This window comes from Danio rerio, chromosome 23 (assembly GCF_049306965.1).
Source record: "Danio rerio strain Tuebingen ecotype United States chromosome 23, GRCz12tu, whole genome shotgun sequence".
Lineage (NCBI taxonomy): Eukaryota > Metazoa > Chordata > Actinopteri > Cypriniformes > Danionidae > Danio > Danio rerio.
The window spans coordinates 22,702,252-22,714,896 of record NC_133198.1 but is presented as its reverse complement, the minus strand read 5'-3'; the positions used below and the strand labels follow the sequence as shown (position 1 = coordinate 22,714,896).

The window sequence follows — 12,645 nt, the reverse complement described above, 5'->3', positions numbered from 1 at the left end:
TCAAAAAAAAGATGACATTAGACATTAAAAAAAGCGAATGGTTGATCCATCTTTTAAATTCCTGTCCAAAAGGGTCATGTTTCGATCCTCGATTGGTCTCACACAATCATGTGATGCAATTTCACAGGTCAGTTCAACAAGCTTGAACTTTCTAACACAGCGAACTGCAAAATTTGTCACACAAGCTTGCATTTTCGGTCTAACGCTTTGCGTGTGGATGTATGGAAGTCTACAGGGAGAAAAGTGCAGCGTGACCACAGCTAGTTGTTTGCTAATTGACACTTTCTTGAAGGGGATGGGTTAATTAGTCCCACCCCCACATTAATTGAACAGGCCACCTGAGAAGAGATATTGGTTTTAATAGAGGCAGAAGTTCTTATTGTTTACTCTATAGAACTGGCAGTACATGTAAACATATAGACTAATTATTTAAAATAAATATGGTAATGTTCCATAAAATAGCTAATTTTCAGGCCATTTCACAAAAATAAAGAAACAGAAATTAGCTACCTGACCTAAAGCATCATAAAACACTTTACCTGCTCTTTGCAACATCTCCAAAAATGTGCTTTCAAATACACACAAATGTATTGAATAAAAAAAAAAACATTCCTAAAATTCAACTATTCTCCCATCAATAACAGCACAGGGGAACCTTTTACTCTTAATAATGCAAGTTTAATTCCTCCAAACTCCATATGTAAGAATAATGGTGCAGATCATTGACAACCTTCTTGTTTACTCAAAAAAATAAAAAATAAAAAATAAAAAAAAAGTAAAATCAATGACCAAATTGGCATTTTTGTGTGGAGTTTGCATGTTCTTCCCTTGTTCGCATGGGTTTCCTCGGGTGCTCCAGTTTCCCCCACAAGTCCAAAGACATGCAGTTCAGGTGAATTGGGTAGGCTAAATTGTCCATAGTGTATGTGTGTGAATGAGAATGTATGGATATTTCCTAGTGATGGGTTGCAGCTGGAAGGGCATCCACTGAGTAAAACATGTGCTGGATGAGTTGGCAGTTCATTTCGCTGTGGCGACCCCACATTAATAAAGGGACTAAGCTGAAAAGAAAATGAATGGATGAATAATAATTATTCACAATGCCCATTTCTAAAGCGCCAAAACGGAGAAATCAAACATGCAATAAAATACAAGTATACATAGAAAATTCTAAAATATAAACTATGATCAAGAATCTAAAAACACAGTCTTAAATCGTCTTAAAACTAGCTAGTGTGGAGGCACTTCTTACAGAATAAGGGAGAGCATTCATTAACCTGGGTGCAGCAGAGAAGGCTCTCTCCTCCATTGATTTTAATCTATAGGGTGGCTGTTGAAGTGTGAGAGTATCAGCAGATGGCAGTAAACGAGAAATAGATCATATGGAAAAAGAAATCTCAAAGTCTCCACCTGGTTTTATATTGGTTCAAGATCTCTATTTTCTTCACGTGATAGATGAGAAACAAAAAAAAAAAAAAAGGAAACTAAAACCACACACCCAAGAAAGACATTTACACATCTTGATTGACAGAAAAATAGTTAAGACAACTTTATTGTGTATCAAAATACTGTTAAGACAAACCATTATTTATTTATTTTGACACAACTAATTGTTTTGTTTTAATTCAGAAACACTGATTATGCATTGACAATGGAGCACAACGAGCTAAAGAGCTGACAAAGTGAGAGCAAAGTGACGTTTCTCCACACAAACATTAGGGCTTCCAAGTGCGTTAAACCAGCGTAACTCAAGCGATAAGCGTCAATATTCTCCCTTTCATTACACCTTCAGCCAAACGACACTGTCATCAACACTTTTATTCCACTATGTAATTTCCCTTTGGTGTTGCTGAAATCGCCATCTAACGGTCTTTTTACGGATGCAACACGGCAGCTCTGCAGACTGAAAGATACTCAAAACACAGACGGAGGAGCAGACCCACAGAGCTTTGGCACCAGTGTTAATTCAGTCTACGTGACAGTCTATGGTTAAGCGTCACTTCACCCAATGGCAAGTTAAAACCAAAACAAATCTGTGTTAAACAAGCGGCTGAATCACATCTAAAGTTCTCCTGCTACTCACTAGCAATGGTTACTCTGTACAGCAGTCTCCTAAACCAGGCAAAAAAAAAAAAAAAAAAAAAAAAAAAAACAGTAGCAGCTACTCTGTGTTTGGGACAGAAATCACAGAGCAAACGCCACCAGGACCCTCTGTTTTAAAGGATTACTGAATGTAACAGGATCCAAAAATGACTGGCAAACAGTGACACAAGGTGCTTCTTTTTAAATCCCTCTCTTGCCTGAAAGCGGATTAGTGGTGCAGGAAGATACTGGAGAGGATCGCAGAGGGAAGAGACAGTTTTCAGTGTTCATGTATTGAATGGTGATGGATGTTTTTGTGGAGGGCCACTAGACAGTGATGTGATACGGGCTGCCCGGGATGTGCTCATCACCCCATTTGACCACCAGAATGTACTCTCCTTTCTCCTTCAGCTGGTAGGAAACGTTGTAGAGGCGGTTGCCCAGGTGTTTCACCAGGATCTCCTCACAGGGCACTTTGGGTCCATCCACTCCGACCAGGAGCATGTTCCTCCCTGAGGGGTCAGATGAAGAAATAGTCAGATACTGAAAGCTAATAGGAACTGACTGAATGTTTAACACTTTAACATGAAACTTTTAATGTGACTGTTAAAACGAATCGATTTCACATGGTAAACCCAGTGTTTACCATGTTACGCATTAAGATAATGACATTGTTTTGTTTCCTTTTTAACCCTTTTCTGCAAATATTAACAAACATCTTTATGTTGTGAAATATGACATTCCTATTCTCAAATAAGTGTAAAAACCAAGCAGCAACCTCTCGCTCTCCCTTGTGAAGCCAATACGGAAGTAACTAAAACTGCAGTTCATCGACTTGCCTTTAGGGGCTGGCTCCATAAACTCCAGATGTTCACTGACAGCATTGCTAAATTGGCCAATTTTACAGCTGATAAAAACATGTTTACAGCGTGATACAAAAAAATGCTTTTGGTGCATATAGCTATTATTACCCTTCATGACAACTGTGAGGGGACGAATTTCTTTACAACTCATCAGTTCCGTTTTTATTAAGTTATATTAAGTCTGCATAATTTAGGGCGTGGCCACTTGAGTAGCAGCTAGGTCTCGCTGGTCGCAGTAACTTCACCTCAGCTGATTCTGGCTGATTAGCTGTTGAACTCTGCATATACATTGCATTTTTGTTTTGTTTTATCTGGCTTTACACAGTCAGTTACATTTTTAGAATTATTTCTTACAATTATCAGATAATATGGCATGCTGTGTGCAATTTATTCTGCTCACAAACCATTCACGTGGCCTCCATTTCCCTAGGCGAGTAAAAATTATATACTTGTACACCATATCTACACATGAATTTGTTTTATTTAAGATAATTCATCATTTATTTTTCTTTTAGACCTGCAATGCACTTCTGAATCTGACAGATTGATTGACAGTCATCTGACACACTGTCGTAAAGTGTTATGCCTGGATTTCATCAATAGCCTTACATTTACTAACACAGACTATATATGATGTGTTTGGAAGTAATTCACATTTTCCTCATGTAGAAAATTGTCATAAGAACAATGCTTAGTGGCTCAGTGCATTACAACTGTGTTTTTAAAAGACTAAGCACAAGTGGTCAGAACACAAACGAGTCGCAAGTATTAAGCGTTTCTCCTAAAGAAAAGCCAGTCTAAGCAAAATACTAGCAGGCATCTGTAGCTCCACCCCGCTCTGCCTCTTTGCCCTTGTTTGGTATCCCCCGGTCAGTGCGATGATGCACGAAAAAAATGGCGACGAACAAAAACACCTACGTGTAGCTTCTTTTGCGTTCTTTATAAACTAATGGTTGACTACACAGATGCTACATCTATATCCAGTCTTTGGTATCGACTTACATGGTCTTCATCAGGTTAACCTCATGAAGACCATATAGGTTAAAATGTTACAATAAAAAAAAGTGGGAGTGTGACTATTTTCTTTTGACTTTCCACTGTTTGTTTTTTCATCGGGCACCAGAATCTCAGATGTGCGCACATTTCTGTTTTCTGGTTGTTTAACTCTTTTACATGAATGTTTTAAATACTCCTGTCTAACCACTGTGTGAGATTTTTTTAATGTAATCTTTATTTAAAACAAATACATTTAGTTTCCATGGCAACCCAGTGTTTGTTATGCATCGTGAGGATATATATAGTTTCTTTTTCCCCTCCTTTTCTGCAAATATTGATAAACGTCTTAATTATGTTGTGAAATATGATATTCCAATTCTCATACAAGTGTAAGAATGTGTATTTCATCATTTGGATTTACAACATGTTAATTAGGCTTTTTTCCCCCCTAAAATACAAGAAAATGGCTGGGGGAAACTTTCCAGTAGCAAAAGTGTTCCTTAGATAAATAAAGCACATCTCCCAATTATGTTTGAAATAATTATGAATCACCATCTCCATCAGCATATATTTTACAATTCATAAACGCTGCTTTGATAGTAAATGTGTTTTGTTAAGTCTAAAACCTAAAATAAAAGTTAATTGCATGAAAACTGGCAAATTGTGATTCATGACAAGCACCAAACACCTATTTCTATGCCTCAGCATGTAATCAAAATGTGTATTTCACATGTCATCAACTGATTTCTTGTTTGAATGTTGCAATCACTCTGGTTTTCATACACTTCATGGACCAGTGTAGTCCAATCACACTGGTGTGATTTTGTGTGTGAAAGGGCTAATGCATTTTAAAACACAGGTCATACCTGCTTTACTACAGTCCACACTGAAAGTGTTCTTCTGTCCTATGAAGCCCTTGTTGAGCCCCAAACCTTTGGCCACTACGCGGCTGGCATCAGAGCTGGCCCAGCCTGGCGCTGCCTGCTGGCTGGTCGTCATGCTGCGGGTCACAGGGTCAACCAGTACTGATGAAGTCTCATGCATGCTGTGGCTGTTGACCAATCGGGAGCCTGCAACACATGCGCTTGGAATTACACACCACAACAGCTTGTGACCACTACCAGATAGGCAACATGAAGTATTGGAGGTGATGGAAAAATTCACACTAAAAATAAATTGTGCATATGCAAAACATATGGATACTATGAATACAATAAGTACAAAAACAATTGTAAACAAGTCAATTCAAACTTAAAAGGTCAATTAAAAGTAAATGTAAGAACATGAACAAACTGAAATGCATAATTTTGAACAAAATCAGTCCATATAGAAGTTCATTTTTAAAACAAAAGCATGAAAAAGTACTTAGTTTATACTGTATTTCATTAAATAAAGTATTGTTGTTTTCTTACCAGTAATTTTAGCTTTGAATGGACTACCAACAATATGGTACGGTCCACCGTATTTAATAGAAATTAGGTAGTTTCCAGGGGCCATAGGTGTGTAGGTGACTTTGTAGCCCTCTGGGCATTCCTGACAGTCCATCTTCACCTTGGACGGCCCGTCGATAGTCACCGCCAAAGCTCCAGGGCCAGCTGAACTGGTGTTTACAATGAACTCACAAGGCGATCCTGTAGAAGAGATGGTAGAGTTAGTCTACTGTTAGTTTACTTTCAAATGCATACAAAAATCACACTGAACATAATATATGAAGCTCTTTGTACCAGTAGTGCCTCCTTCCAGACCAGCTCCATAAGCAGACACCATTCCTGGATCTCCAGCCTGACCCGTCTCACCAACACGGATCTTGAAGGGGCTTCCAGGGATGTGAGAACCATTAAATTTCACATCTATCAGGTACAATCCATTCTCCCTGGGAATGAATCTCACAGCATATTTATCTGAGAAAAGATAAGAAAGATCAGTCAGATTAAATTTGACCAACAACATAAGATGGTAGAGGGTGCTCATTCCCAAAAGATGCAAACGCCTTAGTCTCAGATCATTTTAATATGCAAAACCAAGCGTCAACCCTTCAACCAATGGTTACCTTCATCGATCTCGGTGACGCAGCACTCTTCAAGTGCTCCTGATGGACTGTGAACTTTGGCATCGATGACTCCTTTCGCCCCATTTAGGCTCACAGCAAAAGAGGCCGGCTGGTTCACCTTTAACCCGGACTCCTGCATTAACACGACACTGCCACACTCAACTCGGAAATCAAAGCTGGTATAAAATTTGGCATTCAATCGAACATTTTTAAATACGCAACAGGTCTTCACCCAATATGACTCCAACTCTTACCTTCAGGCTAACAGAGTTAAAGAGAGAGGCTTTGAGAGACCAAGAAATGAAAGCCCTCCACCCCAAGCAAAAGGAAACAGTCTAAAGTCAAAGAAAAGAAAAGACAAGCCTCTTTCGCCCTCTTTAACCCTTTAGCCTATAATTCATGCTGGTGGTAGGGGCTGTTGGGAGCCTTTAGGACAAGGCACGAGAAACACAAACAGTCCTTCAGTAGCCCAGAAACCCCAGCACAACCCATGAACACAGCAGCAGTGCAAAATGGTGGAATTTTGCTGTGATTATTGGTGTATGCAACTTTGAGATTAAACCATATAAATTGTAAAGATTTACCCATCTACTAAATATGTGCATGTATGCGAGCGCAACTAGTCTTGCATGGCAATTAGGGATGGGCGATATTTTATCATTTGCAAAATACCAATGAGAATTAGTCTTTACATTATATAAAATAGACCTACAATCAATTAATTGTACTACACTAGCATGTGTACACGGTTTTCCAAATTAAGCCAAATAATCAAATTTCCTGACTTTGAGAAAAAAAAGAATGTGAAAACAAGCCATGGTTGTGCTTATATATTAATAAGAAAATAAGCAAATAATAAAACAATCTTTTCTATTATCCTGGACTGATTGTCAGTTGACGAGCCCAAAAGGAATAAAACAGATCTGAAAAACAGCTTAACCATAACATTAGGCATTACATTATGGTTGGGCGATGTCAACAATTTTGTCATCGTACGATGTTTATGTGAAGCACCACAATGAATGATGGCATTGGTGAATTTATGAATAACTAAATTCATGACATATTAATTCTTTGTAGCCTACCGTTTCAACTACATGACCCACATGGTCTTTATTTATGATTTGGTTATGGATAAAACAAAGTTACACAAATTACCACCTGTCAATCACTTTTTTCCACGGGACTCTGGCATGAATAGGCAGAGTGATCGTCAACAAACTTGGTTGGTAAAAAGGTGTACAACCAACAGTATCTGAGGTTTTTTGCTAAAATTACAAAGTACAACCGTGAAATCGTAGGATTGAAGCAGTGTACTAACGCTGTGACCCGTTACCTGATAGATTCAAATGACTAAAAAGTTGTTAGATAGAGACTAGATTAATAAAATATCCTGTTTAACAACTATAGTGAGACGTGTTCCAGCGGTACATCCTTGATAACCTGTCTGACGTCCACTGCTCTCAGGTTTTGTGCTCAAAGCACCTGCTGACTGCATGGAGCTTAGATGTATGCATATGCTACAGCCCATACCAGAGTATGTGTGTGTGTGTGTGTGTGTGTGTGTGTGGTCACATGATGTGCATTTTCAGCAGTATACTATGGAGATGACGATGAAACGCCAGTGTAAACGTGGGTTGTTATCATTCTAAAATGCCATTTTAAAACTAAGATGTATTAACATAAACAGGGCCTAAATGTGTATTTTTCACGAGCGGGTTGATGCTGCAACAGGGGCGGAGGATTGTGATGCCGACTCAGCATCACGATGTCTTTCGGCCATCATCAATGGATGATGGCTTTATCTATCGACCCAACCCTACATTATACAGCATAAAAAATATATATATATTTGAAAGTGTAAAAAACAAAAAAAAAAAAAAAAAACTAAAAAACTAAAAAATTATAATCTAACAAAAAAAAAAAATCACTAAATAGAAATTAAAATAAAAGCTACAAATAAAAATTCCTGATATAGCATGACTTAAAAAAAAAAGCCAGATTACAAAGAGATTTACAGACAATTTTCTACAAATGTTTGACATGATATGAAAGGAATTTAAATTAACTTCTTTTTGGACCCAGACATGATCACAGAAAGAGCACTGCATTAGAAATAATCTTTATTCTTATAAAAATGGGCAGGGTAGTTTTTTTTTGTTTGTTTGTTTGTTTGTTTGTTTGTTTGTTTGTTTTACTCTGGGGAAAGTTTGACAACTTCAGTAATAGAATTTTGGATTTTGTGCAAGGGCACCCTATAGCGTCCAGTATGAATGAAACCTAGTACAGTGTATGTGTTTGTGTGTGCGCGCACGCTCTCAACACTTTGATATAAAGATTCTTTTATTAATTATTATTAATAATAATAATAATAAATAAATATTCTTAAAAAAAACTCTTGGTAGATGCATATGATTATGGTCATTATTATAATAAAATCAATAAATACCAGACAATGTTGTGATATACTTTTATGTCCCTTTCACCCATCCCTACCAACAATTACCTGTCATTTTGAAATGATATGTTATATAAACCAAAACAAACGGTGTTATGGTAGCCTTTTTATTGTCTTAGCTGCTGTGCCAAGGGCTGACTTGGGGTTCTCTGGGTGGACAAATGTCTGTCTTTCTCGATGCCTCACCTGAAGACTGGCAACAGTGAGACGGCGGGCATCGTCAGATGGCGAGGCCACAGGCACCACAAACGGACTGTCAGGGATGTGCTCGTCATTGAACTTGATGGATACTTCATAATCGCCTAAAACAGATAGAGAATTGTCAGCTTATAGTCATCTTCAGGATGAGCCCTGAAGTAAAAAAATAAATAAATAAAAACAATTAAAAAAAGGAAAACCTTACCAGGCTCCTGGACGATGTAAGAGACACCACTGGATCCATCTTTACGGTCTTCAAAAGCAATCTCTGCTTTGCTGGGTCCTTCCACTGCGATGGACAGACCACCAGCTCCTGCTTCACGAGTCCAAATGCTGAACTCCGCTGAAGATGGATAAAATATGAGGCGTTAAAATGTACTTCAGGTATCCCCCAGTTGGAGGTAGCCAAATCAAGCAAGTCAAAATGTTTGATATTTACAATTCAGGATTGGAAGACTCTGACTTGTTCAAGAGCAGTAAAATAAATCAAAATGACAACACATTTGAGGATTTTTCAGATTTAGTTTGTTGCAGAACATGACCAGATACATTAAAGCCCCAAACGAGTCACCAAGAACCATTAAAGAAATCATTACTGGGGAAAATTGGGGATGATTGTTTTCCCCAAGCACCCTTTGGAGGGTATTAACCAAATATGTAGACAAACCAAACATCTCATACCTGGTACACCAGCTTCTGCCCTCTCTAATCCTGGGCCTCCAGCTCTGACTTTATGAGCTCCTCCTTCTCCAAGAGGTCCCACCGTGAACTGGAAGGGGGATCCAGGCACATGCTGACCTTGATACTTCACGCTTACTGTGTGCACACCCATCTCTGTGGGCACGAATCGGATGCAGTAGGTGTTGTTTTCTCCCTCCATTATCTCTGCCTTGTGGACTTTGCCAGATGGGCTGGTCACCTGAGCGGTCATGTCTGCAATGCTGATCTCTGCAGTGCACAGGGCAACAGACATAGATGCATTACAGTACAAAATAAACATTAGCATGATCATTAAGAGCAAGTCTTACCAGGGATCTTTAGACTGAGGTCGCACTGGCTGCCAACATTGGCCACAGAAGCAGCTCTTCTTTTGCGGGTGATGCTCTCCTTCATCCGACCCTCGCCTGTCACTTTCACAGTGAAAGCACTTCCTGTAGGAGTGAAGATATTGAATAAAGTATGGAAGTTATACACCAGATTTAATCTAAAACTGGCAACCAGCAGCAAATACCTGGCACATGCTGGTCTGCAAATTTGATGTTAATTATGTAGTTTCCAGGCTCTGTGGGGCAATATGTCACTTTGCAGGTGCCATCTTCCTGATCTTCAGTGTTGATATCCACTTTACTAGGTCCCTCAATAGACAAACTGAGTCCACCATATCCTATCAAACAAAACAAATTATAAATGTTTAATACAAACAAACAGCATAAATTAATTCACCACGCAAATACATAAAGAAAATTCCATTCACCTGCATCTCTAGTGTCAATGATGAATTCTGCGGGCTCAAAGGTGCGAGCTTCACTCAGGCCTTGACCAGTTACTCGTACACGGCTGGCATCACCGATCTCTGATTGGTTGATCATGACAGAAATGGGGCTACTAGGAATATGGCGTCCATTTTTCTTAATGTTAACAAGATGCTCGCCAATTTCCTTGGGCACAAAGGAAATTCCTTAAGAGAAAAAAGGAGGTCTCAGGTTAGAACAATTGGAGACTTCAAGCTTGACGTGACGAATGCTGCGTTCCAAATCACATACTTGTACTACACCCTAAAAGTATGTACTTTTTTTGTGAAGGAAAAGTATATACTTTTGAGTGCTAAACAAGAGTATGCAAGCTCTTGGACATACTACTTCTTTGTCAACAAATCGTTATATCGCCGAGCCCTGTCAACAATCCACACATCATCCACATTTCTTTTACATTTAATTTCTACTTTATTGGAAAAGCAGGAGCAGGATAATCTGCCATTCGAGAGTCTTTCATGCAGAGAAATCTACTCAGGTCTTTGGCAAAATATGTATTCAGACGTTAATGTCCCAACATGTCTTTATACAAGTTTGTGTTGTTGCAGATGAACTTTAACACTGAAATCATGATTGAAACTTGTTCCGGTTGGCTAGATATTAATTAGCAGTCATACAAGCATCTTTACCGAAGCCTCTCTGCTTCACGGTTGGCCGTGCAACTATCATGTTTGTAGTTTATTTGCACTTTTCACCCGCATTTGTAGTTCCAATAAAATTCACGTCCAATGCGCAATGCAATGTGGGCAATATTAGTGGTTGGAGCGTGGACAGTTCAACACTTCAAATTTCCACTGGAAATAATAAACCATCCGGGAACCTAATGCTCTTTTCAACATTTGGGACATACTAATTCTATTTTCAAATACTATTTAGAATAGATAGTATGCGAATTTGGAGGAAGCACATGTGAAGTCACAGTGTTGTAAACACTTACCCACATGCCCATTTCTGAGCATCTTGAGCAGGCAAGGCTCCTCTCGGCCGGATGGGGTGGTGAGTGTGGCTGTCAGCTGACTGAGGTCAAGCTCACCAATGTCCAGAGGGATGTCAGCAGCTGAGCCCACCTTCAGGTGAGACATGCGCATCGAGTCGTCACCTGTGGACAAAAAGTTCATGACTACAGATTTACTGACTGGCATATCAAAACTGAAGAGTTTTTTTCATTTTTTATTAACTGCTAAATAGTTGCAGTTAGAAGTATAAAGCAATCAGAATTAGGAAAAAAACTGCCATTTGCCTGAAAAACTAAAATCTAACATCAGTATTGACAACACTGCAATAAAAGCAGTCAAATTGCTATTTTCTTATAAATATCTTGTTTAATGCACCTGTGATTTTGGACATGAAAGGGCTGCCGGGGATGTTCTTGTCATTGTATTTAACAATGATATTGTAGTCTCCGGGAAGAACAGGGAGGTATGAAACAGTGCAGGTACCGTCCTGATTATCAGTGCAGCTGATATCTGCCTTTGATGGCCCCTCGATGGCCAGAGACAGACCACCTAATAAACATACAACAGCAGATGTTTATGTTTGATCTCTAAAACCACAGCACAAAGAGGGTCCAATAATAGATAATTAAAAGCTTAATTGATTATTAAAGCCAAATACAGAGGTGAGGATCTATACCCTCTCCAGCATCCTTTGTGTTGACTGTGAAGACTGCAGGCTTATTGACCATGCCATGAATTAGACCAGGACCATATGCAGTCACATGACCGCTGTTGACATAATCCACGTAGAATTGCAATGGACTTCCTAAAATTACAGAAGAATTTATAATTAAGAGCAACCCTATGCTCAACCAAACATTTCCCTTTATGATGAACTTTTTCAGCAGTTTGTACATTGAGAATACATGTCTTTTACCTGGAATGTGTATTCCATCATATTTAATGTCCATCTCATGCAGGCCCGCCTCAGTTGGGGCATATTTCACTGTGACTGTGCCATCCTTGTTGTCTGTAATATCAGGCTTGGCCACTTTTCCAGAGGGCATTCGTACATCACCTGAGGGGCAACGAATATTTCTATTGTTTAACATAATCATCACCTAGAAATCAGTGAATTTCTGAAAATAAATAAATACACTTTTACACAAGTTTACCTGTAATTTCTCCTTTCTGAATGGTGAAAGGAATGACCAAGTCAAAGGGTCTCAGTCCAGCTACATCCAGTCCATTCATACCCAATTGCCCATCTGTAGCCTGTAAAGAAACACAAGGGAATCAGATAGAAGCCATGCAAAATGAAATTGAACGGATGAACAGATGGCCGCCAGAAGCAAAATGCATGTTTCTGAGGTTTAAAGCTAAGAAATCTTGTTAGTTCATTTAATATTAGTTTAAACCACTTTAAAAAATGACTAGCAAGTATAGAATCAGCAACACCAATTGGAAATAAAATGTCAGCAGACAAGAATCCAGAAACTTCATTGTGAAAATATAAAACGATTTAAATGGC

The 12,645-nt window shown here is 38.8% G+C and overlaps 1 protein-coding gene across 4 annotated transcripts in view; it reads right to left on the bottom strand.

Moving 5' to 3' along the window:
* Positions 1-1,524: 1,524 nt before the first annotated feature.
* The window catches only part of flna (filamin A, alpha (actin binding protein 280)), a 55,046-nt gene continuing 43,925 nt past the window's right edge, over positions 1,525-12,645 (bottom strand). For all 4 annotated transcript variants that reach the window (XM_009296770.5, XM_017353690.4, XM_009296771.5 and 1 more), the window contains 16 exons: positions 12,290-12,389; positions 12,052-12,192; positions 11,812-11,940; positions 11,511-11,684; positions 11,117-11,278; positions 10,122-10,325; positions 9,879-10,031; positions 9,676-9,798; positions 9,329-9,595; positions 8,853-8,990; positions 8,636-8,751; positions 5,992-6,124; positions 5,666-5,842; positions 5,354-5,572; positions 4,808-5,011; positions 1,525-2,594 (listed from right to left, as the gene is read on the bottom strand). In XM_009296770.5, coding sequence (XP_009295045.3) covers positions 2,410-2,594; positions 4,808-5,011; positions 5,354-5,572; positions 5,666-5,842; positions 5,992-6,124; positions 8,636-8,751; positions 8,853-8,990; positions 9,329-9,595; positions 9,676-9,798; positions 9,879-10,031; positions 10,122-10,325; positions 11,117-11,278; positions 11,511-11,684; positions 11,812-11,940; positions 12,052-12,192; positions 12,290-12,389 — 2,625 coding nt within the window. In that variant the 3' untranslated portion in view covers positions 1,525-2,409. The remainder of the gene's footprint in view (positions 2,595-4,807; positions 5,012-5,353; positions 5,573-5,665; positions 5,843-5,991; positions 6,125-8,635; positions 8,752-8,852; positions 8,991-9,328; positions 9,596-9,675; positions 9,799-9,878; positions 10,032-10,121; positions 10,326-11,116; positions 11,279-11,510; positions 11,685-11,811; positions 11,941-12,051; positions 12,193-12,289; positions 12,390-12,645) is intronic.